This window comes from Glycine max, chromosome 20 (assembly GCF_000004515.6).
Source record: "Glycine max cultivar Williams 82 chromosome 20, Glycine_max_v4.0, whole genome shotgun sequence".
In the NCBI taxonomy this organism is placed as follows: Eukaryota; Viridiplantae; Streptophyta; class Magnoliopsida; order Fabales; family Fabaceae; genus Glycine; species Glycine max.
In genome coordinates this window covers 36,094,919-36,122,413 of record NC_038256.2, presented here as the reverse complement: position 1 = coordinate 36,122,413, position 27,495 = coordinate 36,094,919, and the positions used below count along the sequence as shown (strand labels likewise).

General features: G+C 34.1%; 3 protein-coding genes across 4 annotated transcripts; 2 read left to right on the top strand and 1 right to left on the bottom strand.

The window, feature by feature from the left end:
- Positions 1-5,610: 5,610 nt before the first annotated feature.
- LOC100785979 (LEAF RUST 10 DISEASE-RESISTANCE LOCUS RECEPTOR-LIKE PROTEIN KINASE-like 2.1) lies at positions 5,611-10,266 on the top strand. Its single transcript, XM_041013244.1, has 4 exons — positions 5,611-5,822; positions 5,909-6,697; positions 7,293-7,322; positions 9,023-10,266. Exons 2-4 carry the CDS (start codon positions 5,989-5,991, stop codon positions 10,144-10,146), a joined length of 1,863 nt encoding a protein of 620 aa, XP_040869178.1. The 5' UTR covers positions 5,611-5,822; positions 5,909-5,988; the 3' UTR covers positions 10,147-10,266.
- Positions 10,267-12,482: 2,216 nt separating this feature from the next.
- LOC100785450 (LEAF RUST 10 DISEASE-RESISTANCE LOCUS RECEPTOR-LIKE PROTEIN KINASE-like 2.4) lies at positions 12,483-15,513 on the top strand. Of its 2 annotated transcripts, XM_006605852.4 has the most exons (3): positions 12,483-13,314; positions 13,862-13,918; positions 14,269-15,513. In XM_006605852.4, exons 1-3 carry the CDS (start codon positions 12,597-12,599, stop codon positions 15,342-15,344), a joined length of 1,851 nt encoding a protein of 616 aa, XP_006605915.1. In that variant the 5' UTR covers positions 12,483-12,596; the 3' UTR covers positions 15,345-15,513. The 2 variants fall into 2 exon arrangements, with proteins under 2 accessions (XP_006605915.1, XP_006605916.1); XM_006605853.4 differs by lacking the exon at positions 13,862-13,918 and having other exon boundaries at positions 12,495-13,314.
- Positions 15,514-23,380: 7,867 nt separating this feature from the next.
- Positions 23,381-24,391, bottom strand: LOC106797694 (protein NYNRIN-like). The gene has a single exon (XM_014772537.1). The coding sequence runs from the start codon at positions 24,389-24,391 to the stop codon at positions 23,381-23,383; it is 1,011 nt and encodes a 336-aa protein (XP_014628023.1).
- Positions 24,392-27,495: the final 3,104 nt, after the last annotated feature.

Below are 27,495 nucleotides of genomic sequence, written 5' to 3'. Positions count from 1 at the left end.
CTTACTGGTTGTTATATAGTAACTACTACATTCTGAGTTTGCTGCCTTAGAGCCTTGACTAAAATTGACTTTTAAACTTGTTTGATCTTAGGTTCAAGTGCATGGCGTATCAATAGTATTGGGGGGTTCTGACTCAGCTACATGTACATTTCGTATGAACTTGGTCAGTCAAAAACGGCTGCATCAAATTCAATGGTAGAAAATAAAAAATAAAAAAACCATTCATTCGGTCGTTTCTTTGGTAATTGGTATGAGCTTGGCAATATTTTACACTCCCAGTGTTATATTATTTATTCAAGTTGAATAAACTTGCGTTGAGTGTATAATTCAAACTTGCGGCCAACATTTTATGATTTCGTTCGGTTGGATTTTCGCTAGTAAAATATTATTTCATTAAAACTTTATATTTTATTTTCAATCGTTAAATTAAGTTACATTACACAATTACTAATAATAATTTTGGAAACTTACTAATATATTAAATCTTCTATGATAAAAATTTGTCGAATTTTTATCAATCTTAAATCAAAGAAAAAAATGTAATATACATTATATAAATTCATATAGATAGATTTAGAAACTATTATAAAATTCAAGTAATATATATATATATATATATAACGTATAATACTAAAGTAATATAACTGTTAACATAACGATTATAGCTTGATTTAATTTCAAAGACAAATTTTAAATTGAATCAAACCGAATAAAGAAAAAATCATTCAATTTTTTTTAAAAAAATCAATTTGATTCAGTTTTTAGTTTTTTTAGCTGTTTTTAATTTTTATTTTGAATTAGTTTAGATGTGAATCAGGCTAAATGTGTATTGTTGATAAATCAAGTTTAAAAACAATGCCACTAATACTTAAGAATTATGGTATTGTTTTTAAATTTAACCTGTCAAAAAAATATAGAAAGAAATGGGTAGATAGAAGATATCGTGACTAACTTTTTTTTAGTAAGATATTATAAAATGTAGGATTCTTTTGTATTAATAGTTTAGATTTATATTTAGTGTAAGTTTTTAGACTTACATTTAGCAACAACAAATTCTATCTCTTTTTCTTTCTTTCTTTCTCTATGCCATATAACTTTCACTATATTTTATATAAATTTTTTAAAATAAAATATAAAGCAAAAGTATTTATAATTAGAATTGAAGAAAAAACTGAACTTTTTATAATCTAAACGTAAATGTAAATTTACATTAGAGTGAAGCAGTTACCATTGTATAAATTTTCATTCGATGTTTTTTTTTTATGTTGTTAAATAATATACTTAAGATATTCGATAAAGAATTAAAAGAAAAAAATATTTATTATATATATCATAGAAAAACATAAAAAATATCAACAACATAATTTTTCTTCTCTTAATAAAAATATTTTTATTTTAAATTTCTTAATCAATAATACCATTAATGTACTGGTACAAACTTTTTTAATTTTTTTTATTGTTTGACTGAATAATCATGTCTTTCCCCTTAAACTTTAGCTGCCAAAAATAAATAGTCCCTAATTCGAATGCATTGAATTGTCACAACGTATTAATTAATTACTTAACTACTAATCCACATTCATCATTACTTTACCTGGGCTCATTTTGGAATATGGTGTGGTCCTGAACTCCTCGTCTCCTCCTATACTTTGGATGACAGCTTGCCGCAAAATATGGTGTAAATGTAATGGGCTAATGGTCCTCTTATATTTTGGTTGACCCCTTGTACTAATCTTAGTAATATATTTTTATTAAGTAAAGTTTATGTAATAATTATTAAACGTTGTTAACATTTTTATATAGAGTAAAGAGTATGATAAAATAAAATATAGAGTAAAGAGTATATGTATTTTGTTAAAAATAACTTTCTGACTATAACTATTATTAACGATTAATTATTGTATTCTTCCTAGTCACTAGTTGGTCGGGATGACTCTAAGTCTCTTTGTTCTTACGTATTGGAGACTAGAAGTTTGTATCCACCTCCCAGCTGTTTGTCGATTGAAATGATCCAACTGTTATGAAGCACCCTTACTACCTCATCAATAGGCAATAAAGGGGGTAAGTAATGACTCTTAGGAAGAGAGAGGAGTCTTGCCAATAAGAACCCCCCAAATAGAGTTAAGTAGACGATTAAGTTTTCAATTTCGGTTGAATGTTTTTGAGCTAGATCTTACCAATCTTAGGTGAGACTTAGTTACAAAAATAATTATAGTTATTTTGAGAATAAAAAATGAAATATTTTTAAATTTGAGAAACAAAAATAGGCTAAAATTTTTTAGAAGACAAGTCATATTTAAAATTCTTTAGAGAGAAAAAAACATATTTTATCATTAATTTATTTTCTAATTTTTGTTCTTTAACTTCTTTGAGTGTGACAAACTTTTTGTTTTATTTTGCCTTTGACTGAAAAATGACGTCTTTCCCCTAAAATTTTTGCAGCAAAAAAAAAATATTGTCTACGTATGCATTAACTTGTCACAAAAGTATAGTCTCCACTCATTGCATACGACTGGGCACGCGATAGTACGATGCTTTTTTGTGGGCTCATTAAGAAATTCGGAGATAATAAAGATTGATATTATAAGTTTTTAAACATTGAACTAGGGGTTTTTCTTCTTATATAGATACAGATGTATATAATAATTAAACTCTTTATGATAAGTTTTATTTATTATCATTTCAGTTTAATTTTCATGTTTGATACTGTAGAAAATTTAATGAGACTAGCTAATATGAATTAATGGAGTTGTAGCTTATTCCCCATACAAATGAGGTTAAAGAATCCCATGGAAAATGATTGACACGGTTACAAAAATTGCATCACCCATCTTTAAAAATATAAAAAATGCACTAATAATTTATATAAGATTGTTTAATTTTATTTTTAATTGAAGTGGGTTAGAAAACCTCTGAATTAATTCTTAATATGTGTGAGTGTAGTTACAAAGAGTTTCTCTTGTATGAAGATGGTACAGTGTGTGCGTTTTTGGCTCTGTATAGCTGTCTCAATGGTGAATAATACAACCTTTTTCTTTTACTCCGTGCACGTTGTGCATCATTTTCAATTTTTACCATTTTTTCTAAATATATTGATTTCGGATTATTTTAGTTTTGGCACCTTGTTGACTTGAAGGATTCATCATTAGTAATAGATGGCGACTTGGCAAGGGAAGGAAAAAGTAGGGGTTAGTTTCGTCTCTCCAATATCATTTCTCTCTTCTTTTTTAATCCGGGGAGGATACAAGAGACCCTACACTAGCCTACGATTAACTTTTTTTTTTTTTTTTCTCTCTCAGCTAAAAAGAACATATATAAATATAATTGGTACCAGTAGTACCTAATGTTTTTACAACCAAAATAAATGAGATACAGGGGTAAATACCCCACATGAATTTGCTTCTCCCTTCAAAGGAATGGTTATTTATTATTTGTATCTATCAAATAATAGCCACCCTCTGCACCTACTTTCCTCATAGAGACATAACTACATATGAATACCATCCATCCCAATCTCTCTTCCAGCGCTTAATCCCCTGCCACACCATATCAACATGCAAAGTTTTCTGCACCTAAAAGTCTAACTTCGATGGTCCGCATGTTTCACAACAATCCCCAACATTTATCGCTGCATATTTGTAGCTGCTTCCCCACTTTCATTGCTTCTTGATACAGGTCCTTCACTCACACTAAAATATATATTTATTAGTCACTTATAATTTTGTATAGTAAGTTTCACTGTTTAGAAAAAATCATTTGCATGAGTACATGCTTACGTAACAGAAGAAGCTGTATGATTATCGGATTTTTTCACTAAAATATATATTTATTAGTCACTTATAATTTCTCACATGTATGATTATCGGATTTTTTCACAAAATTTATCAAAGCTAATAATTGATGTTGACACCCCCTTTTATTATTTAATTTTGTGAGTATATTCCCGGAGGTAGCAATTTCCCCCCCTTAATGTTATTTCCTCTACCAATATCAATATTTGATGTGTTAATGGTAAATTGATTTATTCATTCATATTTGTATTTAGCAACAAGAATTCCATCGATGTGACATACAGATGAAGAGCTACAATCTTTATTGTCTTGGCCATTCACTATTGATAAAGAGGTGTGACACTTGACATCTAGGCTTTTATACTCGAGAATTGAATGAAACGTAGGATGAGACAGTCAGTTCTTTCTTTCCCTCTGGTGTTACCATGTATAGTTTGATAGATGCTCGAGCATCCAGTATTGTGTTTTATGATGCCAAAAAGATAGTAAATTTTTATTTTTTATGTTGCAATGCATAATTGGAAAAGCAGGGAGTTGTAGCAAATCTACAATCTTATCTGTAACATAGTGTATGACATGTACCCTTTCTATGGCCCAAGTCGCACTAACGCTCCAGCCTCCAGCAACATTCGGACTCTTTATGAGCCGGGGGGGACCTTTCTTCTAGCCTGTCAATTCTTAGAAAGAAGCCAGACAAAAGCTCAAAAAGCTCCCCAGTATACCTCCGGAGCTGAGAAGTAAACAAGTTTAATCAAACAAGTATTTTAATTTTAGAAAATCAAAAATCTATTTTTAATAAGAGTACTTATCAAATTAATTAAACAATTCCAGGATTCTCATTCTTTATTCTTTAATTTGACATCATCAAATTTCTTGCTTTCTCTCTAAAAGTTGTAGCGATATGAGAAGGATGTTAAGGGTGAAGTTCATGTTTTCTTGAAGCACGTATGAAGATTTTTTTTTTCTCTTCTTTAATCTTTGTTGTCTTTAGAAGGATGCTAAGGATGCAAGGAGGATGTTAAGGGTGAACCTCCTCTCGAGCATTTTTTATATAACCAATCTGATTTGAAGATTTTTAATAAAATTATATTTTTTGTTTATTTATGTTTTTTAATCTTTATGTATTTAAATACACATAGTTTTAGTTTTCGGTGGAATCGTTTTCTTTAGCAAATCGCGTGGAATAATGCCCCCGTAAGCGTGCTTGTGTCCACACATTAGTAGTATAGATATCCAAACACCCTTTTCCACTCTTTTGTCTTCTTTGAGCAATCACGCACGAAAAATGACGTCTTTCCAAGAAAACAGTTCCAACTCGTCTGTATGTTATAACAAAATGAGAAATTATTTTTGAGTTATTTTTTATTTTTTGTTTTTTTAAAATACTTGTTTAGGAAATCATTTTCAGATTTTGAGAAAAAAATTATTTGGTAAGTAGTGTAAAATTGTTATAGACAACAATTTTTGAAATTAACCAAAAAGTTTTAAATTTAAACAAACAAGTTCATAATCTTTTCTTTTTCCACTTTTTTATTCATGGGCAGATAACTTGCACTGGAGGGAGAAGTCCAGAGTTCTAAAAGGTTTTTTTAGCCTATCTTTTATTTCCTAAAAAAATAAAAACAAAATAAGCATAAGAAAATAAATAAAAATCATACTACAAATTTAGAAAATAAAACAGATATATAACATCTTTCATTCTAAAGTTTATTTATTTAGAGACAAAATGGGTTAAAATTTATAAAAAGAGGCTAACAATTCCCCCCCCCCCCCCAAAAAAAAAATACTATATGATGAACTAAATGTTGCAGTATTTCAAATTTATAACTATAATAATCTGGTTCCATGGGTTTTACTTCCTAAATTGTGATGGTGACAGTGATTTACTGGTTGTTATATAGTAACTACTACATTCTGAGTTTGCTGCATGAGAGCCTTGACTAAAATCGACTTTTAAACTTGTTTGATTTCAGCTACATGTAAATTCCGTACGAGCTTGGTCAGCCAAAAACGGTTGCATAAAATTTAATGGTAGAAAATAAGAAATTCATTAATTCGATTAGTTCGTTTGTTTTACTTGTCTCTTCCTAACATTTCCATGGTGGTCTCTGTTTCAGCTTTTTGGTTTTGACTTTTCTTTGAGTCCATAAGACTTATTATTGATTAGCTTCTGTAGTATTCTAGAGAAGCAATTAAGATGGTTGCACTTGATGTGTTTGGCGTTGCTTTGTTGGCATGCCTTGTAGGAGTGGTATCGGGTGAGACTTGTCCGTCTTTAATCAACTGCGGCGATCTGGGTAGCATCACTTTTCCTTTCACTAACACACTTCACCAAGACTGTGGCATATTGGTGATACATGGCTGTGATGACAAGGAACCAGGGGCCAAAAAAACCATAAAATGTAACAATACATGGTTTGATGTTGTCGGGCTCGACCAGTTTACGATTACCATAAAAGACGATAAACTGCACGACTTGTTGCTACAAAGAAGTTGCGACACCTTCAGCTACAGCTCTACGTTCACAGTCAGCTCCCCTTTGCTTAAGGCTTCTCGTTTAAAGCATTACCTAGAGATACTCAGATGCAACCACACCCTCGGTCATCCGCCAAAAAAATCTGTTTCTAACAACACACTTTGCAAAAATGAAACACTCTATTCAATGGTGGACCCCAACCCCTCCGGCTCCGGGTACAGTCATCACAATGGATGTTCGATGCTTCTGATTCCAACCTGCTTGCAGCTACTGGATCGCCATGGCCATCTATATTCCAGTGACCCTTTCGAGTTCATAACTGATAATATCGCCGTCGAAATAGAATTATCTCCGGATTGTTCTACTTGTATCTATGCTCATGGAGGCCAATGTCGGCTTGACAACACCCAAAAGTTTTATTGTTACAAAGGTACGTACGTACGTGTCCGGCCTATATTACATTACATAATATGCTATTTGAACAATAATTTGGAATATTAACACGGGAAAAAAATTAAATTTTATACACCAAAGTATACTATACAGAGAGTATCAGAAATGATATGATGGTATAGGAATAGAATGATAGAAAACAACAATAAGTATTGATGGAGTGTGGTTTCATTTTCATGTATATACCAAGGGGTTTATACTTTATATGATGTGTATTTTTTTTTTTTAAAGATTTCAGCAATGGGGTTTTAATTAGTTGAAGCTTCAACAACAGAAACATAATAAACGAAGAAGAAAGGGGCATTCCTGGGTTAATTTTTTATTGAGAAAATACATACTAATCACCTTGAGTCAACGTGGGTAGCCAGATCAATCCAATTTGGCTGAGTCGATTCTAAGTGGATTGGGTCCATTTTTTCTTGTGGTGGAGGTGGGTTGAACTTTATCAACCCAATCAGGTTCGAACATGTGTTGGGTCAAGTTTTCTCGTGATTTTGACCCACTTCGCTCATTTGTTGTGGTAAGAAATATTTGCATATGTTTTTTAATTTTTTTTATTTTCAATTTTGCAGGAAATAAATCGACTCTTCTTATAGCAGCAAGTATGTACTAAATCTCATTTACCCTTATCTAATCTAATGATATTATAAATTTCAGTCTTAAGTTTTAAAATACATAACATCTATACTAATTTCATTAAAACAATTTATGCTAATATTCGTCAAGATTAATTTTTAAAAAATTTCAAATTTAAAAGTTTTAAATACTTCTATCTTTTATTTTTAATTCTTCTTTATTACCGGTAAAAAAATATTTTCTTCACATTTTTGTGCATATAAAAATACGTCTTACCAGTAATGTTTTCAGGATAAAATGTTACTCTAAAAAAAAAATTAAACATTTTTAATCTTTGAGTCGATACAAATGTAAATATGCTAAAAATAAATTTTAAGAGACGTAAAACTTAGATAGATTTTCAAATGGTTATTGATGTAAAGATCGATTGATAGATAATATGTTGCCGATGTAAAGATAATCCATTGCCGAAGTAAAGATCTATTGATAGATAATTTATAAGTACCTATGTGAATAAATTATTTAAGCCTTGATACATGTTTTGATCTTCACATCCACTACTACTCAACTTAGCTAAACTTTTACATAAAAATTTATCTTATACATTTAATCTCTAAATAATTTATTCATATGTCTTATTGTTTTAAAACAATAATGAAAAAGATATTTATTCATAGGTCTGTTTGTTTCTTAATTTTGAAAAATGTTTTATGTGTTAACAAAGGAAGAAAAGAACTTGTTAGATAAGATAGTTTTTAAAAGTTATTTTCAAAATTATCATCTTAAAGTTGGTTTGTTTTTCTATGTATTTTTTTTTATTCATGTTCTTCCTTGTGATTTTACAATTTTTTACCACTTCTATTTTCTAAAAATCAGTTTTTGAAAAATATTTTTAATTTAATTGTACTCAGACTAACTGGGGAAAGCATATTTCCTTGCTTATATTGTTAATACACTTTCGGGCATTGTTAGAAAGAGCAGAGACCCTTCAGGCTTCAGTCCTCAAGTGTAATTTTTCAATAAATGTTATTACAGTTTCCAGCACACTTTTTAGCACTTTGTAATAAGTTTTAGTGTTTCTAATGCATAAATTCAGTTTTAACCCTATAATTTTATCATCGTGCTATTTTAGTTTCTAAAAAAATTTATTAAACATATAATCCTCACATTTTCAAAGTTTAGAAATTTTGGTTGATCATTAATTTGTTAGTAAATTTTCGTTTTCATGCAAATTGATGATATGATATAATAGTAATAATGTGCCATTGATATGTCAAATACTGACATGACATTAATAAAATATTATACATAAATGTAAATATTAATATATCAAGTTAACACATTATTAATATCATATCATCAGTCATTATCATATTTCAATTAATATGTCAAAATTACTAAATTTTACAAATATAAAAATTAAATGTACAATAATTGTGAAAGATCAAAATTATACAATATTATAGAAATTAAAAATAAATTTAAGTCTATGATGTAATGAATTTCATTTTTAATAAATTTTAATCAATTAAAAAATGTGTTAAATTTATTTTCTATATCTCCCAATTTCTCCCTTCATCCCTACTATTTACCTTATTTTCTATTCTCACAAAAATCGAAAGACAAATGGGTAGTTTGGTACTATGATGTACAATTAATAGGTGTGTATTCAAAAGTACTTATGCTGCACGGCATTACTTCTTGTCTTCAATTATAAACAACGTAGTTGCATCTGCCGGTGGAGCACTAGGAGCTATGATATTTTTGATTTGGTGCATTAGAAGACGCTTTTACAAGAAGAAAAATCCCACCCACCAAATAATTGAGATGTTTCTGAACACCCACGGTCACCTTGCAGCCAAAAGATACAGTTATTCAGAGATAAAGAAGGCCACCAACTCCTTCAGATACAAATTGGGTCACGGAGGATATGGTAGTGTATATAAGGGGAAGTTACAAGATGGAAGCCTTGTGGCAGTAAAAGTTTTAAGCGACTCCATAGGTAACGGTGAGGAATTTATCAATGAAGTTGCTAGCATAAGTGTCACTTCCCATGTTAACATTGTTAGTTTACTGGGATTCTGTCTGGAAGGTTCTAAAAGAGCTCTGATATATAAGTACATGCCTAATGGGTCACTTGAGAAGTTCATATATGAAGACAAGGATCCACTCAAGCTCAATCTTCAATTGAGTTGCAAAACCATCTACAATATTGCAATCGGCGTTGCTCGAGGATTGGAGTATTTGCACAGGGGTTGCAATACTAAAATCTTGCATTTTGACATCAAACCTCACAATATATTGCTAGATGAGGATTTCTGTCCAAAGATTTCCGATTTTGGACTAGCTAAAATATGTCCAAAGAAAGAGAGTATTGTGTCCTTATTGGGAACCAGAGGAACAGCGGGATACATTGCTCCTGAGGTATTCTCAAGAAACTTCGGAGAAGTGTCACATAAATCTGATGTGTACAGCTATGGAATGATGGTTTTGGAAATGGTTGGGGAAAGGGTGAATAACAATGTTGAAGTTGAATGTTCAAGTGAAATATATTTTCCACACTGGGTTTACAAGCGTCTTGAACTGAATCAGGAGCCTAGATTGCGAAGCATAAAAAATGAAAGTGATAAAGAAATGGTACGAAAGTTGGTTATAGTGAGCTTATGGTGCATTCAAACAGACCCGTCAAATAGGCCAGCAATGAGTAGAGTGGTAGATATGATGGAAGGAAGCATGGAGTCCTTGCAAATACCACCAAAACCTTATCTCTCTTCACCTCCCAGATCTCCCCCAAGACCCTCGGATCACAACACTTACACATCTCACACTACGTATCCTTCTGAGAACTGATTATTTTCATCACTTATAAACCAACACGTGTTCGTGCGTATTGTTTTCTTGTTTATACACACTTTTGTTATCATGGATTCAAGCCTGAAAAATAAACGTTGTTCTGGATTTTCTAAATGTTGAATGTTTGAAAACTATGGAACCAAAATTTCACAATTTAAAGAGTAAGGGATCTAAAATTGAGCAAGTAAAAATTGGAACCTAAGTTAACACATCCTTCAAGATTCCAACTTTATATCAGCACATCCGTTGTATTTGTATGGTTCCATATTATTAACATCTCTGTTAAAAATTGAACTTTAACAAATGAACTAAAATTATGTATTTTAAAAATATGAGAATAAAAAACACCCCACTATATTTCGCGGACCAAAAGTGTAATTATGGTGTATTTGAACGGAAAATTTTGGCGGACCAAAAGTGCAATTACGGAGCTAACATTTTTTGAGTGAGAGGGGTGCGAGTGTAATCTTAATAGAAAAGTTATGGAATTTTTTGTCAGATAAAAAATGAGGGGACGAGGGAGATACATGTGTAATTAGAATAAACTTCAAAAGAATATTATTATAATTTGTTTTTTGATATTTTTTCTAATTAAATCATTTGCATGAGTAGATGCTTACTTAACAGAAGAAGAAGCTGTATGCTTATCTGATTTTTCCACAAAATTTATCAAAGCTAATGATTGATGTTGACATCCCCTTCTTTTATTATTTAATTCTGTGAGTATATTCCCGGAAGTAGCAATTTCCCCCCTTAATGTTATTTTCTCTATCAATATCAATATTTGATGTTTTAATGGTAAATTGTTTTATTCATTATTCATATTATGTATTTAGAAACAACAATTCCAGCCACGTCACATAAAGATGAAGATCGAGCTACAATCTTTATTGTCTTGGCCACTCACTATTGATAAAGAGTTGAGAAGCCAGACAAAATCTCAAAAAGCTCCCCAGTATACCTCCGGAGCTGAGAAGTAAACAAGTTTAATCAAACAAGTATTTTAATTTTAGAAAATCAAAAATCTATTTTTAATAAGAGTAGTTATCAAATTAATTAAACAATTCTGGGATTCTCATCCTTTATTCTTTATTCTTTTATTCGAACAAGTTTAGGTTAAACTTAAAATCTTATAATTTTAATTTAAGTCAATAAAACTCCACATTACTTAACATACATAACAAGAAAATTACTTATGGCTAATTCAACCAATACCTTAACTCATCCAAATCAATCAAATAACACGAGAAATACGTTAAACATTGATTTACTTCCTATCTTTCCCTCTACCAAAGCCTCTACCTCCTCTATTGGAGAAGAAGTTAGGTGGAAAACTATTTTTCCTATAACATGTTTCTATTGTGTGATTATCTCTACCACAATAGCTACAAGAATTAGATAATCTTGTATTAGTAGCATCATTGACCAAACTCAGATTGCTAAGTGCATTAGAACTTACAAATTGCCTTTCCGGTTGTCATATAAGAGAAAACTTTGTTAATCAATGGCAAGGGATCCACAATGAGTATGTCTGCTCTAATATGATTGTATTGATCATTGAGACCAAGCATAAACTTCATTATTCTATCTTGGTGTTTCTTTTTATTTACTTCAATAAGAGCATCACAATCATACTTAGAAGCACATTGATATAGGTTTTATACATGGTCATTTGTATACTGAAATCACGTAACAATTAACTCATTTTCTTCTCTTTTATTGCTTATTTTGTGTTAAAACAACAAGGAACTTAGCTTCTTCTGAGTTTTTATGTAGACGATGCTAAAGTTAATAATTTTATAGTAATTTTGATTGTATTTTGTGTAGAGATGTAGCTAAGGCATGAAAGATGATTGAAGAACTGAATTATTGCACTTAGCGCGAACTCCTCGCTTAACGAGTTAGAACCGCTTAATCCAAGCAAGTCGATAAGTGCAAGAAGCCACATTAAAAGACATTTGTCACGAGTAAGCGCACTAAGAGCGCATCCTGCGACTTAGCGCGTGATCACTTGTTCCAGCTGGACACGTGCATTGTTAACTTGTTGACAAGTGTACTGTAAATTGGCAAACGTGTGGATTTTGGAAGAGTCCATTCCCGTCCTGTCTTTGGGGCAATATGCTGTATAGTCAATAGAAGAAATTGAACGGAAAACGTTGTGGGTCAGGCTTCATTGATGTAATGATGAAGACAATAAGATGTTTGTATCCACACATCTATTTTTTCTCCAAGTCTTCCTAGCTCATTTTCCAAGTCAATTTGCGAATCAAAGACGTTGCTTTAGATGGGTTGATACATGACATGTATATATTGTGACGCTGGTGTAAATGTGTAAGTTTAAGAACACTAACCATAACGTCAACAGATCAACTATATTTCATTAAAAGAAAATTCGGTTATTATTAAGAGAGTTCATTACTTGTTCCTAAAATTAATGGGAATTTGGTATGGCTATAGTTGATTTGTTCTGCTTCCTCTTGTTTTGTCACCTTGTACTCATTCTCTCCGCTGGTTATGGAAATGGGCACCAAGATTGTCCACACTCCTTTACTTGTGGTAATCTTGGAACTTTCCATTACCCTTTCACCAAGGCAGAAAAACCTGACTGTGGCTTGCTAGCCATACATGATTGTGATAATCCTCATCAACACAGAAAAATGATCCAGCTCGAGCTAAATGGAAAAGGCATAGTGCTTATAGGCGTGGCTCAGCAGAATGCGATTTCAATTTTGGATGAAGATTTTCACAAGCGTTTACAACAAAACCCTTGTGGCACTTTGAAGAATAATTATAGTCTTCCTTCCCCTTTTTCTTCTTTGTATTCTATTCACATAAAATTCAATGTAACACTGTTCAAATGCAAACAAAGCCTCAAAATGAAACCGCCAACACATTATTTTAATCACCCGTGCCCTGAATATGATTATGATATATATTATGACAGCCTTCCCACTCCTAATAGTAAGGAGGCGCATAGCCTTTTCTCATCCTGCTCAGTTATTCAGATATCAACAAAAGACTTGACTGATACCAATGACATTCTGTCGTTTGTATCTGCTGAGATGGTTCTTCAAGTAGTATTATCTAATGATTGTGACCAGTGCTATAATCACAGGGGAGGCCAATGTCGGCTTGACGCCAATCAAAAGTTCTACTGTAAAGAAGGTACGCTTCACATAAATTTCTCATTTATTCCTTAATCCATTCCATTCGAATGTTTCCTTACGTGTTTGGATAACCGGATGAGTGTCTTATAGACCTGGATGCAAATCATCCTTAAGGCAACTATTAGTTGCTTCTATGAATGAGTAATTTGTGAAAGGAAAATAATATTTGAACATCCAATGATTTTAAACAGTGTCAACACTTTTAATTTCTCTCTTCTTATTTTATCGCATCATATCACCTATCATACATATTATATATCATTTTCTCGTCTTAGGCATGGGTGTGCCTTTTTTTATTTTATTATTATTATTATGTTCAAATTCTGTTCGTTGAGCATATCCTTATTTTCTATCTGCCACTTCAGTGGTAAGAGTCAAGTCGATTGCTGAGTGCTAACTTGACTGCTTTACGTTACTGCCATTATGGCAATTAGAATTAGTTTGCCTGCATAATTTTCTTCTTCAGACTAATCTGACCCTAAGTCCCTAACACATCATTCCTCTGTTGTTTACTTAAAAATTTCTTCATTTAACTTCATCTGCAGCACCAAAGAATAAGAGTAAAATTTTGAAGCTGGTACTTGTACTTGGACTTGTAACAGGTAACGCGCGTTATATATATATATATATATATATATATATATATATATATATATATTGTTTAATAGATGTCTAGAGAGTGAGAGTTCTATTTATGATGTGTAAGTATCGTATCTTAAAAGTTGGAATCTCCCTACATTGCAGGTTTAAGTGTTATATTGTCAGCTATTCTGATCATTGGATGCACAGTATTTAGACGGAAATATACTCCATCACACCCCCAATCCCAATCAATATTTAAGTGTTTAATCTAATGTGTTACTTTTTTTAACAATATTTTTTCTATTTATCTGTATAGCATTACTTTCTCATCCTTATATAATAATCTTTCTAATTCCAATAACCTCTCCAGCTGTTACAATTGCTCTGTTGCTGGTAATGGTAATGATCTACCATACAAGATGGAAGCAGAAGCAAAATCCGACCAATCAACAGATTAAGATCTTTTTGGAAAGACAGGGACCCCTTCAAACTAAGCGGTATGATTATTCTGAGATAAAGAAAGTGACCAACTCCTTCAGAAACAAATTAGGCCAAGGGGGATTCGGAAGTGTATACAAAGGAAAATTACCAGATGGACGTTATGTTGCGGTGAAGATCCTAAGTGAATTGAAAGATAATGGTGAGGACTTCATCAATGAAGTGGCAACTATCAGCAGAACTTCTCATATCAACATTGTTAATCTTTTGGGGTTCTGTTGTGAAGGTTCTAAACGAGCTTTAGTTTATGAGTTTATGTCTAATGGATCACTTGAGAAGTTTATCTTTGAAGAAAATGTCGGAAAGACGGATCGTCAATTGGACTGTCAAACGATCTACCATATTGCAGTTGGTGTTGCCCGAGGACTGGAATACCTGCATCAAGGTTGCAATACTAGAATTTTACATTTTGACATAAAACCTCATAATATTCTGTTGGATGAGAATTTCAACCCCAAGATTTCTGATTTTGGACTAGCCAAAATTTGCACAAGAAAAGAAAGTATGATATCAATATTTGGCGCCAGAGGAACAGCAGGCTATATTGCCCCAGAAGTTTTTTCCAGAAATTTCGGTGCAGTATCACATAAGTCAGATGTGTACAGCTATGGGATGATGATCTTAGAAATGGCTGGAAGAAGAAAGAATATTAAGACTGAAGTAAATCGCTCGAGTGAAATATACTTTCCCGATTGGATTTACAATTGTCTTGAATCAAATGAAGAGCTTGGTTTACAGAACATAAGAAATGAAAGTGATGACAAATTGGTGAGAAAGATGACAATAGTGGGCTTATGGTGCATACAAACCCACCCTTCCACTCGACCAGCCATAAGTAAAGTGCTGGAAATGCTAGGAAGCAAAGTTGAGTTATTGCAAATTCCACCTAAACCCTTTTTGTCTTCTCCTCCGACCTCTCCTGTCCATTTATCTTATGAGACTTTGTAACTTGTAACTTGTGAGCTAGAATACTATAAGATGAACTAAAATGTTACAGTATTTCAAATTTATAACTATAATAATCTGGTTCCATGTGTTTTACTTCCTAAATTGTGATGGTAGCAGTGATTTAGTGGTTGTTATATAGTAACTACTACATTCTGAGTTTGCTGCCTTAGAGCCTCGACTAAAATTGACTTTTAAACTTGTTTGATCTTAGGTTCTGACTCAGCTACATGTACATTTCGTATGAGCTTGGTCAGTCAAAAACGGCTGCATCAAATTCAATGGTAGAAAATAAAAAACATTCATTCGGTCGTTTCTTTGGTAATTGGTATGAGCTTGGCAATATTTTACACTCCCAGTGTTATATTATTTATTCAAGTTGAATAAACTTGCGTTGTGAGTGTATAATTCAAACTCGCGGCCAACATTTTATGATTTCGTTCGGTTGGATTTTTGCTAGTAAAATATTATTTCATTAAATCTTATATATTTTATTTTCAATTGAAAAATTAAATTACATTACAAAATTACTAATAATAATCTTCAAAATTTATTAATATATTAAATATTCTATAATAAAAATCTGTTGAATTTTCATCAATTTTAAACCAAATACATCTTACGAAAACCATTTGAAAAAAAATATGATATATATTATATAAATTCAAACATAGTATTAAAAATCATTATAAAATTCAAATAATATACATATAAAACATAATATAAGTGTTAACCTAGTTTGATTTAATTTCAAAGACATAAATTGCAAACTGAATCAAATCAATCAGAGAAAAAAATCATTCATTTTTTTTTTTAAAAGAATCAATTTGATTCAGTATTTAGTTTTTTTTAGCTGTTTTTAATTTTTATTTTGAATTAGTTTAGATGTGAATCCGGTTAATTGTGTATTGTTGATAAATCAAGTTTAAAAACAATACCAATAATACTTAAGAACTATGGTATTGTTTTTAAATTTAACCTGTCAAAAAAATATAGAAAGAAATGGGTAGATAGGAGATATCGTGACTAACTTTTTTTTAGTAAGATATTATAGAATGTAGGATTCATTTGTATTAATAGTTTAGATTTATATTTAGTGTAAGTTTTTAGACTTACATTTAGTAACAACAAATTCTATCTCTTTTTCTTTCTTTCTCTATACCATATAACTTTCACTATATTTTATACAAACATTTTAAAATAAAATATAAAGCAAAAATATTTATAATTAGAATTGAAGAAAAAACTGAACTTTTTATAATCTAAACGTAAATGTAAATTTACATTAGAGTGAAGCAGTTACTGTTGTATAAATTTTCATTCAATGCTTTTTTTTATGTTGTTAAATAATATACTTAAGATATTCGATAAAGAACAAAAAGAAATAAATATTTATTATATATATTATAGAAAAACATAAAAAAATATCAACAACATAATTTTTATTCTCTTAATAAAAATATTTTTATTTTAAATTTCTTAATTACATGAATATTCTCGGCTTAAAGTTATACACCGTGACTTTAAACCTAGTAATTTTTATTAGATGAAAACATAAATCCTAAAATATCAGATTTTGACATGACTAGAATTGTTGAAATGGATCAAGAGCGTGAAAATATTAATAGAATTGTCAAAACATAGTAAGTTTTCTCGCCTCTATATTTTCTCCTTGATCTCACTTTTACATATGTTTTAAGATGAATGCTAATTTTAATTTTTGTAGTGGCTATATGTCACCAGAGTATGCAATGCTTGGACAATTTTCTGAAAAATCAGATGTGTTTAGCTTTGGTGTCATGGTTCTTGAGATTATTACTGGAAAAAGGAGTATGAATGTTTATGAATCACACAATGGTGTAGAAGGCCTCATGGGTTATGTAAGTATAATAATCTAGAATTTTTAAATAATTATATATATATAATATAAATCAAAATTGATTTTAATATATATAAATGTTATAATATGCATATTAATTTTCCTTTTAAGAAAAACATACATATTAATTTTGATAAACTATCACAGGTTTGGAGACAATGGAAGGAACAAGAACCATTAAGCATCTTGGATTCAAACATAAAAGAAAGATATTCACAAATGGAAGTCCTTAGATGCATTCACATCGGTTTATTATGTGTTCAAGAAATTTTAAATGATAGGCCTACAATGACAATGGTTATTTCATATCTTAATAACCACTCACTTGAATTGCCATCTCCACAACAACCAGCATTTTTCTTACACAGACGTAGAATGGATCAAGAGATAGTTATACAACAAGAATCAAGTTTGAGTCACGCTACCAACGGTTCTGCAGTACTATTCTCTATCAATGAGATGTCTACTAGTAATTTTTATCCTCGATAATTAATTGATGATTTAGTATTTGATAGCATTGTCTAGGTTTTTTTTTTTTCAAATGTATTATAAACTTTCATTTGGCACTGTTAGTAGACTCCTTCCCAGAGTTTCACTTTTTTTGGTAGGACCTCCATTTCGAACGGTGGCTACTAGTATTTGGTTATTTTGGCTAGTTTTTGGTTTGACTTCAATATAATGCAACTCTAAGAATAAGAGTGGTTGTTTACTTTTATTTTCATTACACAAAATTCTTTAGGCTTGACATGTTATGGTTGAATACCTTTATTTTGAGTCACACTGATAGGGAACTAAGCTACTCTAAGTAAAGGTAAAAGCTGAACGATAATTTTCCTTGCTCCTTATATTCCATTCCATGGTGTTTATAAGAACATTGCAGAGGATCAACTAAGCCAATCATTGGCTCATTTCAAAATGACAAATTCTGTTATGAGAATAACAGAAACGTGTAATGGTGATAATTGAATTGGTGCAAAATATCTGGGTTGTTATTCTAGCTAAATGACAGAGCAAAGGAATAGTCTGTGGTGAGTGGGAGGATCACACATAATCCTGGAAATGAGTAGGCTTCCTTAGTGCCTGTTTACGCTGAAATTTGGTAAACAATCGCTAGTCTAAGTTAGTTGCTTGCGAGATCAACTAGTGAATCTCAGGAGCATGCCATTTGTGTGTTTGCATTAAATGTAAAGCCTTTAATGTTCATCGTTGCAACAAACATTCATTGGTTTGAGATTTGCAGAAAGTAAAGTTCTTTGAAAGAAACGAAATGCTGGAAGTAAATTGACAAGGGAAAAGTAAATTGCAGAATTTAAAGGATCAGCGAGTTCATTCGATCGAATGAACCATTTAAAAGACAGGAATTATAAAGTGAAACGTAAATTGCATTGCACTTGAAATGTAAAGTTTGCAGAAACTTAAAATGGTTCACAATCATACATTCTCCTTGCGTACTCGTTTCTCTCTGCGCTGGGTACTTTGAGTGTATAAGGATTTGTAGAAATGATTTGCGACCCCGAAATCTGACTAAAAAACTGCTATATATAGACATTCGAAAATAAACTGCCCTAACGGTCGAACACTATCCTAATGCCAAGTGTCCTGCTACGTACACCTTGCATGCACATAACTGCTCCTTAGAACGGTTATCCATATTGCTCGAAGTCGAACTAATTTTGTGAAGTTTTGTCAGAAATTGCGCTAAGTCCAGAAATCTTGTTGCCTTGACTTCGATTCGACCCTACGCCAGCTCGATTCGCCCAATGGTTCGAAGCCCTCTTTCTTGTCTTAGCCTTGTATTTTGTAAATACTTCCTTGAACTTGTGAATCCTTTCCAATAGAATCTTCTTTCTTTTCGATTCAACAGAATCTGACAAGATTCTTGCTCTTTAATGCGCTTCAAAATTCAAGACGACATCTAATGCGTATTTAGAGCATATTTTTAGATCATAAAAAATATGGGCTAACAAATTGCCCCCAAAAAATGTCTGCTTCGATTCGAGATCGAAGGAAGATGAGAAGTTGACATTTTTTTTTCTTTTTCTACCAGTTTTCCTGAAATGGCGTCATGATTGCACGTTTACTGTGTAATCGTCGCCTCGATCTCCCACTACCCATCATTAATTCCACTTTTCTAGGCAGAGTGGGACACGTGTCACGCTGGGAAGTCGGAAGGGAAATCTGATTTGATTGATTTTTGACAATTGATTATTATTATATTGTTTTTTCTTTTTAAAGTGAAACTCCATAAATAGCGCCAAGAACTCTAGAAAAAACCCCTTCAGCTTCTTTGCTTCCAAAACCCTTCTTCTTCTAATTCGTATCTACTACCTCCTGCGAAACCTTCTTATTTTCAGATATTCATATCAGCTTGTTACTCCTTTCATCATCAACCTCACCGTATCTCTGAACTTTGCAACTGTTCTCCGTGAATCCAAGCTTTTACTCACTGATTCTACCAGTTACCAAACCCTTCGCAAGAATCATCCCTTTTCAGATTTCTTACGATGTCGCAAGGACAATCAGTTCCGTTTGCTGGGAAGTGGCAACACTTTACAATCAGGAATGATGGAGAAAAGGTGGTTCCAGAACCACATGGCGACGCAGAACAGACAAAAACCTGGGAATCAGAGGTGATGATCCCTTTTGCAGTGGAAAGAACGGTTTACGCTTTTGGTGGACCACTGCCAGACAAAGCATCACTTTCAAGTAAAATGAATAAGGTATTTCCCTGCTACCAAACTTGCGAACCTAGGATTTTTGATAGTGAGCCTTACAACTTTAATTGTTTAAGCAAACCCAACAAATTCTTTCGATCCGCCCCGTCAATAGCCCATAGGGATTACCTGCCTTGGCTTGATCGAGTCGAACAAGCGTATGAGGATTTCTGGAAGACATATGGTATCTTTGATTTGATACAATTCTCTCGATCTGGTCCTGAATATCGACCAGAAATGCTGATAGCAGCTATGCACTTCTTCGAATCTTCTACCAACACCTTTCAGTTTAAGTGTGGGATGATGACCCCCACTCTCTTAGATGTGGCCGCCCTTATAGGCCTTAGGCCTAGCGGAGAAACTTACGACCCCACTAATTCTAGTGATAATATCAAACTAGTATATAAGGAGAACACCTTTTCCAAATATATAGCTGAACACAAAGGACCGGTCGAAGAGGAGGTCTCTGATGAAGAGCACGTAGCCTTCTTAACCCTGTGGCTATCTCACTATGTCTTCTGCACGAAATCCTTGCAAGTAGCCAAAAGATTTATTCCAATGGCATTACAAATTCATGAAGGTCAGAACTTTGGATTTGGACGCCTCTTGTTAGCAGTGCTATACGAATCGCTTGGTGAGGCATGCGATGATCTGAAGAAATCGAAGGATGGGTCTTCCTTCTTAGTGTCTGGGCCTATGTGGCTTCTCCAGTTGTGGCTTAATGCCACTTTTGAACAGGAAATGGGATTAATAATCCCACAAGATTATGCTGAAGAAGTTGCAAATCGCTCGATTGAAGGCCAGAGAGCACTTCGATTAATGCCCAAGACCTTGGATCCAAGCTCACAAAAGTTGTTCCTAAAGTATATGAGGATTTTCCTGAGCTTTGACAAGTTTCTTCCCCAACATGCTCCATTCATTAGTCGAGAGGTTGGCCCAGCCTGGTTCACTGACTATTTCCCTACTGTCGATCCGGACAATGAAGAAGAGGTGAACGAAATATGGTCATTTTACTTGAATCCACAGATCCTGTCTTGTCGTACAGGTGTTCAATCGAACTATTTAGGCCTGGTTGGATACCAGCCTAATTTGGTTTCAAGACAATTTGGCCTCTCGCAAATTCGTCCTAAAAGCTTGTTCGAAGATCCTCAAGACGTCATAAGAGGGGCCAATCTTTCGGAAAAGACCTTCAAGAAGTTTTTGAAGATTTCTCTTGATGAAAACTATGACTTGCATCCTTTTGAGTTCAACCATTCCCACTTCTGCACCATGGGGTTTATTACCTGGTGGGAAAAATATTATTCGACTCGTTCGGTTGGAGACACTACTACCATGATCTCCAGGCTTGAGAGTGGCTTTGCGCAACCAACGGTCGAGAATATTCGCTCAAGCCTTCAAGCTCGAAGTACTAACTTACTTTTGACTTTCTAAATTGATATGTATTTTTGCCTTTTCTAATATTATTACTTTCAGGCAAAGCACCCATGACGAAGAGGAGTGCTGAAACGTCTCGAGCTGACGTGAGACCCAAGAAACCCACTGGGGTGAAAATCCAGGAAGGGAAACAAGAAGAGAAGGTAACTCTTCCGAACTTATCTTTTAATCTTAACGTCTTGCCTCATATTTCTTTATTTTTTCAGAGTCAAAAGAAAGATGATAGCATTGAGACTACCATGACTTCAAAACGCTCGAAGCATGCGGGCGTCGAATTAGACGAAGAGAAAGATGCAAGTTTTATTTCTAATGTCAATATTATAGCTTTCTTTCAAGTCTATATTCTGACATTTCTTTACCCTCGTAATGCAGGAAGAAGAGGAGAGAAGTCTTATAAGAAAAAGAAAGTTACCTACGACTTCGACCAAATCTGCTGACCAAACAGAGGCAGGCAATTCCCAGGCTCAAATGCCTAAGAAGAAAAAGAAAGTAAAGCAGGTCGAGCCTGAACCTTCTGTGGCTGTCGAGGGTGGTGAGCCAGCCAAGAAGAAAAAGAAAAAGACCAAGTCTTCAAAAGAACAAGGTGACAATCAACCTGTTGACGTCCAACCACCTTCGACCGATATTGACGGCACTGAGGTAGAAGCTGCTCCTTCTATTGCTGAGATGGGCAACCCTGTCGAGCAACCGGACTCACCACAAGAACAACCTGCCGTCGAGGTATCATTCTCTTAATGTAATTTTAATCATGGCTTATATGAAACCATTTGTTAACCTTTTTCCATGACAATTCGAATCAGGTGCAACAAAATGTTTCTGCAGAAGAAATACCCTCATGTGCGCGAACATCTCCCGCTCCTGAGGCGGATGCAGTGAATGTTGAGGAATGGGGTGAAGGTCAAGGCATTGGATCCAGTAGTCCTCATGGTTGGGCAGAGGTTGATGACCATCATGAGCCGAACCAGTCAGATAATACCATTCCTCATGAATCGAGTCAGAAAAGTTCATCTGAAGGAAACTTTTTCGATGAAGACGCCATAAAAGAGGCTGAAGCTGGAGGCTCAGACATTTACCCGGTGTCCTCAACATCTAAACTTTCCGCTAGCATAGGGATAGCAGAAGATACATTCATTCAAATGCAAAATGAAGACCCTGCTGCAGCCCTTCGACTCCTGCTGAACACAAGTCAAGCCAACACCTCAAGTGACAAGATTCCTGGTGCTTCGACCCCATCTGATGCTGAAATAAACTCTTCAGTACGCCAAGATTCTCTGCTCTTGAAGTTATCAACGGAATACGCACGGAAAGATGTGCTTAAATCCATTGAAGAGAACCCCTCTGCTGCCTTTGGGCACCTGAACTTTTTGAAGAAATTGCACAACCCCCTTACCTCTGATGAGACTTTAGGCAAAGTTATCCAAATCGAGGCCATCATTGACCAGTTTGCAAGTGCTGTGCAGAAAAAACGCGAAAATGGCACAAGACTAGATGCCCAGAAACAGGCACATACCCTTCTGCTCGAGAAAGCCCGAGCTGCTCAACATGAAGTCGAACGTCTCACCAAAGAGGCAAAAGAAGGGTCTTCTGAGATCAAAGACTGTGATGATAACATCTCCTCCTGGGAAGCAACTATTACGGATCTGCTGTTTCATGTCGATGATCTAAGGCAGAAAATTGTGACAGAGCAGGCCAAACGCAAGGAACTCCAGGAGAAGGCCGCTAACTCGATCCAGAAACTGGTTGATGAAAAAGGGAGGGAAGGCCTGAAGGCCTTTAGCGCATCTCAGGCTGTAGCAGATGAGGCAAAGGTTATGGAGAGTGCTGACCAGGTCTTAACTAAAGAGATGGCCTCCTTGAAAAAGCTGTATGGGGATTTGGTCAAGAATTTGTAGAACTTGTGATTTCTTTATTTCGAATTTTGTATTTCGATTCTACTTTTTGATGTAATATTGACAAATGCCCTTTTGTGGCAATTTACTGTTATCGCCATTTTTATGTTTCCAGTATTTCTCTTATTCTATGCTTATTTTAACTTCGAGCAGTGTTGGTTTATATTTTTTCAAATACTTACCATTCATACTCAAAGTACGTTTCTGAGGGGTTAGCTCCTCCAACTCATAAGCACCATTCGAATAGATCTGAATTATTTTAAACGGTCCTTCCCAATTTGGGGACCATTTGCCCAAGGCTCGATCCTTACTATCCATGGGCAGGATAACCTTCCAAACTAAGTCTCCAATATTAAAAATTTTTGACTTCACTTTCTTATTATAAGCCTTAGCAACTCTTTCTTTTTGTTTAGTCAAAACTTCTAATGCTCTTAATCTCTCCTCATCTAAATCAACCAATTCATCTGACATCATTTTCCAATAATGGTCGATTGGAATGTCCATTTGTTTTTGTACCCTGGCTGATTGCAAATGTATTTCGACCGGAAGTACAGCATCATGCCCATAAGTCAGTCGAAATGGGGTAGTATTAGTTGATTCCTTAGGAGAATTTCTACATGCCCATAGAACTTGATCTAACGTTTTATTCCAATTTCTTGGCTTTTGGGCAATGTGTTTTTTAATCAAGTTAATTACAATCTTATTGGCTGCTTCGACCTGACCATTTGCTTGCGCGTAATATGGTGTTGAGGTTAATAATCGAAAGCCAGTTTTTTGGGCAAATTCTTGCATTTTTCGTCCAGTAAAAACTGAACCTTGATCAGTGGTAATTGTTTCGGGAATACCATACCTATAAATAATATGATTTTGAATGAAACTAATTACTGCTTCCTGATCAACATTTGGCAAAGGGACTGCTTCGATCCATTTTGTAAAGTAATCAACACCAACTATGATATAACGCTGGTTCTTAGAAGAAGCAGGCTTGATTTCACCAATTAAGTCCAAAGCCCATCCTCTGAAAGGCCAAGGTTTGATTATGGAGTGTAACTCACTAGCAGGTACATGCTGTATCCCTGCATGCTTTTGGCATTCCTGACAGCCTTTAGCAAATTCTATGCAGTCTTTTAACATCGAAGGCCAATACAAACCTTGTCAAAATAAAAGCCATTTCATTTTATGGCCTGCTTGATGTGATCCACAGGCCCCACTGTGAACATGGGAAACTGCCAAGTATGCTTCTGATTCACTTAGACATTTTAGCAACACTCCTTCTGCAGTCTTTTTAAACAAATCATTTCCCACAACCACGTAATTTAAAGCCCTATATTTGACCTTTCGAGCCACATTACCTATTGGATTTTCCAAATATTCAACAATGGACTTTCTCCAATCATTATCTAACATATTGTCAATGGCCAAAATTTGAATTTTTTCCTGGAGATCATCCATGCTTTCATCTTCATTATTTTGTGGTGTACTTGCCCCCACAAGTTTTGGCATTGGCAATTTAGTGCCTAATGGCTCTAGTAATACCAGTTTATCTTTTATTTCGATCAACTGAGTTAACTTTTCCTTCGACATTTTGTACCCTGAAGCTATTTGGGCTAAATCATTTGCTTCTTGGTTTTCTTGTCGAGGTATATGCTCAATGTTAATGTAATCGAAATGATTCAGAAGAGAACTTGCCATAACAAAATATTTTGCTAAGTTTTCATTAACACATTTATATTCTTGTGTTAATTGCCTCAACACTAATTCTGAATCACCCCTTATGTTAACATTTCTTGCCCCCAAGCTAATTAAAATTTCAAGGCCTGTAATTAGAGCCTCATACTCAGCCTCATTATTAGAACAAAGCCCTTTGATTTTATATTTGAATTTAGTTGGAACTTTATTTGGGGATATTATTAAAACTCCAATTCCAGTTCCATGTTTGTGTTTCGAACCATTGAAATACAAAATCCAAGGCTCTGTATCGACATAGTCTTGCGGCATTTCGATCACTGAGTGATCTACAATAAAATCTGCCACAATTTGACCCTTAACAGATTTCAAAGGCTTGTACGTTAAAGAATATTCTGTTAATGCTAAAGCCCATTTTCCAATTCTACTGTGTAAAATAGGTTTTGACAACATGTGCTTAATAATATCATAATGAGAATATACATAAACATCAACAGGCTTTATATATTGCTTAAGTTTTGCACAAGAGAAATACAAACAAAGACAAAGTTTTTCTATGGCAGTATATCTAGTTTCTGCATCATTTAGTACACGACTAAGATAATAAATTGCATGCTCTATGCCATCATCATCTTCCTGAGCCAACATGCTACCAATGGTCTTGTCAGACGCAGCAATATACAACTTCATAGTCTTGTTTCGACTAGGAGGCATTAACACAGGAGGCTTGATCAGATATTCTTTAATTTCATCGAAAGCCTTTTGATGCACTTCATCCCATTTGAATGGTTCATCTTTCTTGAGTCGAAGTAATGGCGAAAAAGTTTGAGCTTTGCCACTTAGATTCGAGATGAATCGCCTCAAGAAGTTGATTTTTCCTAGCAAAGACTGAAGCTGTTTTTTGGTCGAAGGAGGCTTCGTCTCAAGAATAGCCTTTGTCTTGTTTTGATTTATCTCAATGCCTTTTTTATGCACCACAAAACCAAGGAAATCTCCTGCATGCACACAAAAAGCACACTTTAATGGATTCATTTTTAATCCATGTTTCCTCATTCGTTCGAAAGATTGCCTAAGGTAATCCAAATGGCTATCTTCTGAGGAGGATTTGATGATTATATCATCAATATAAACTTGCATAAATGTGTCAATAAAATCATGAAACATGGAATTCATGGCCCTTTGATAAGTGGCCCCAGCATTTTTCAACCCAAAGGGCATAACTACCCATTCATAAGTGCCTAAAGCACCAGGGCATCGAAATGCTGTTTTTGACACATCACTTTCAGCAATAAATATTTGGTTATAACCAGAATAACCATCTAACATGCTTAAAAATTCGAAGCCAGCTGCTGAATCTACCAACATTTCTGCTACTGGCATAGCATATTCATCTTTAGGTGTAGCATTATTTAAATCCCTAAAATCTATGCATACTCTAAGAGTTCCATTCTTTTTAATGACAGGGACTATATTTGCTAACCATTCGACATACCTGGCAGATCTGATGAATTTACTCCTCAGCAGCCTTTCGATCTCTTCCTTAATCTTGGACATGATTTCTGGTGCGAATCTTCTTGGTAGTTGTTTTACTGGTCTTTTTCCCTCCTTAATAGGTAATTTCATTTCGACCATTTCTCTGCTTAACCCAGGCATTTCGTGGTAATCCCAAGCAAAACAGTCTTTAAATTCTCTAAGAAGAGGCACCAGCTTTTCTTTTAGACTTGAGGTGATATTGGCACTGATATAGGTTGGCCTTTTTATCGAGCCATCTCCAATGTCGATCTCCTCCAAAGGATCTTGAGCCTGCATCTTTGGCGCCTCACTTATGGGATTTTTTTCAAAACCCAGTGGCTCATCATCATAAATGCAGTCCAGTCTTCGATCCTTTATTTCTTTGTTTTCATGATCTTCGATCTTGGCTTCAACTGCCATATTTTGTTGGGATTCAGCCTCAAGGGCCGTATTTAGTCTATTTTCGGCCATATAAGCCGTAATTCTGGCCCATGCAGTGGCCTCAGGCATATTAATCTTCATATATATTCCACCCAGTTGGTGGAATGACTCCATCTTCAGAGGAAACAGCATCAATTTCCTCCCTCTCCCATATAAACCCATGGGTAGGATGGAGTTTGACAGAGTGGATAACATTGTCACTTGGCTCGAAAGCAGTCTCCTTGTCACCACAAGGTGCTATGTTAGCCAAATTTTTGTCAAAGGTTTGTGGAGTAACATTATCAACCTCTGACTTATAGAAGCTTTGATCTGCCTCTATATTTTCAACAATCCCATCCTCCCTCCAGATAATGAGTTTCTGGTGGAGAGTAGATGGCACAGCCCCAACTCCATGGATCCATTCCCTTCCTAATAGCAAGTTAAAATTAGCCTTGGACTGTATCACCAAGAATAGAGTTGGTCGAACTATACTGCCTACAGCAACATCTACTTGAATGGCTCCCAAAGAATAGCCAGTTTTGCCCTCATAATTAGAAAGCACAATGTTGTGGGCAGATAGATCAGTGTCATGTTTCCCGATCTTGTAGAGCATAGATCGA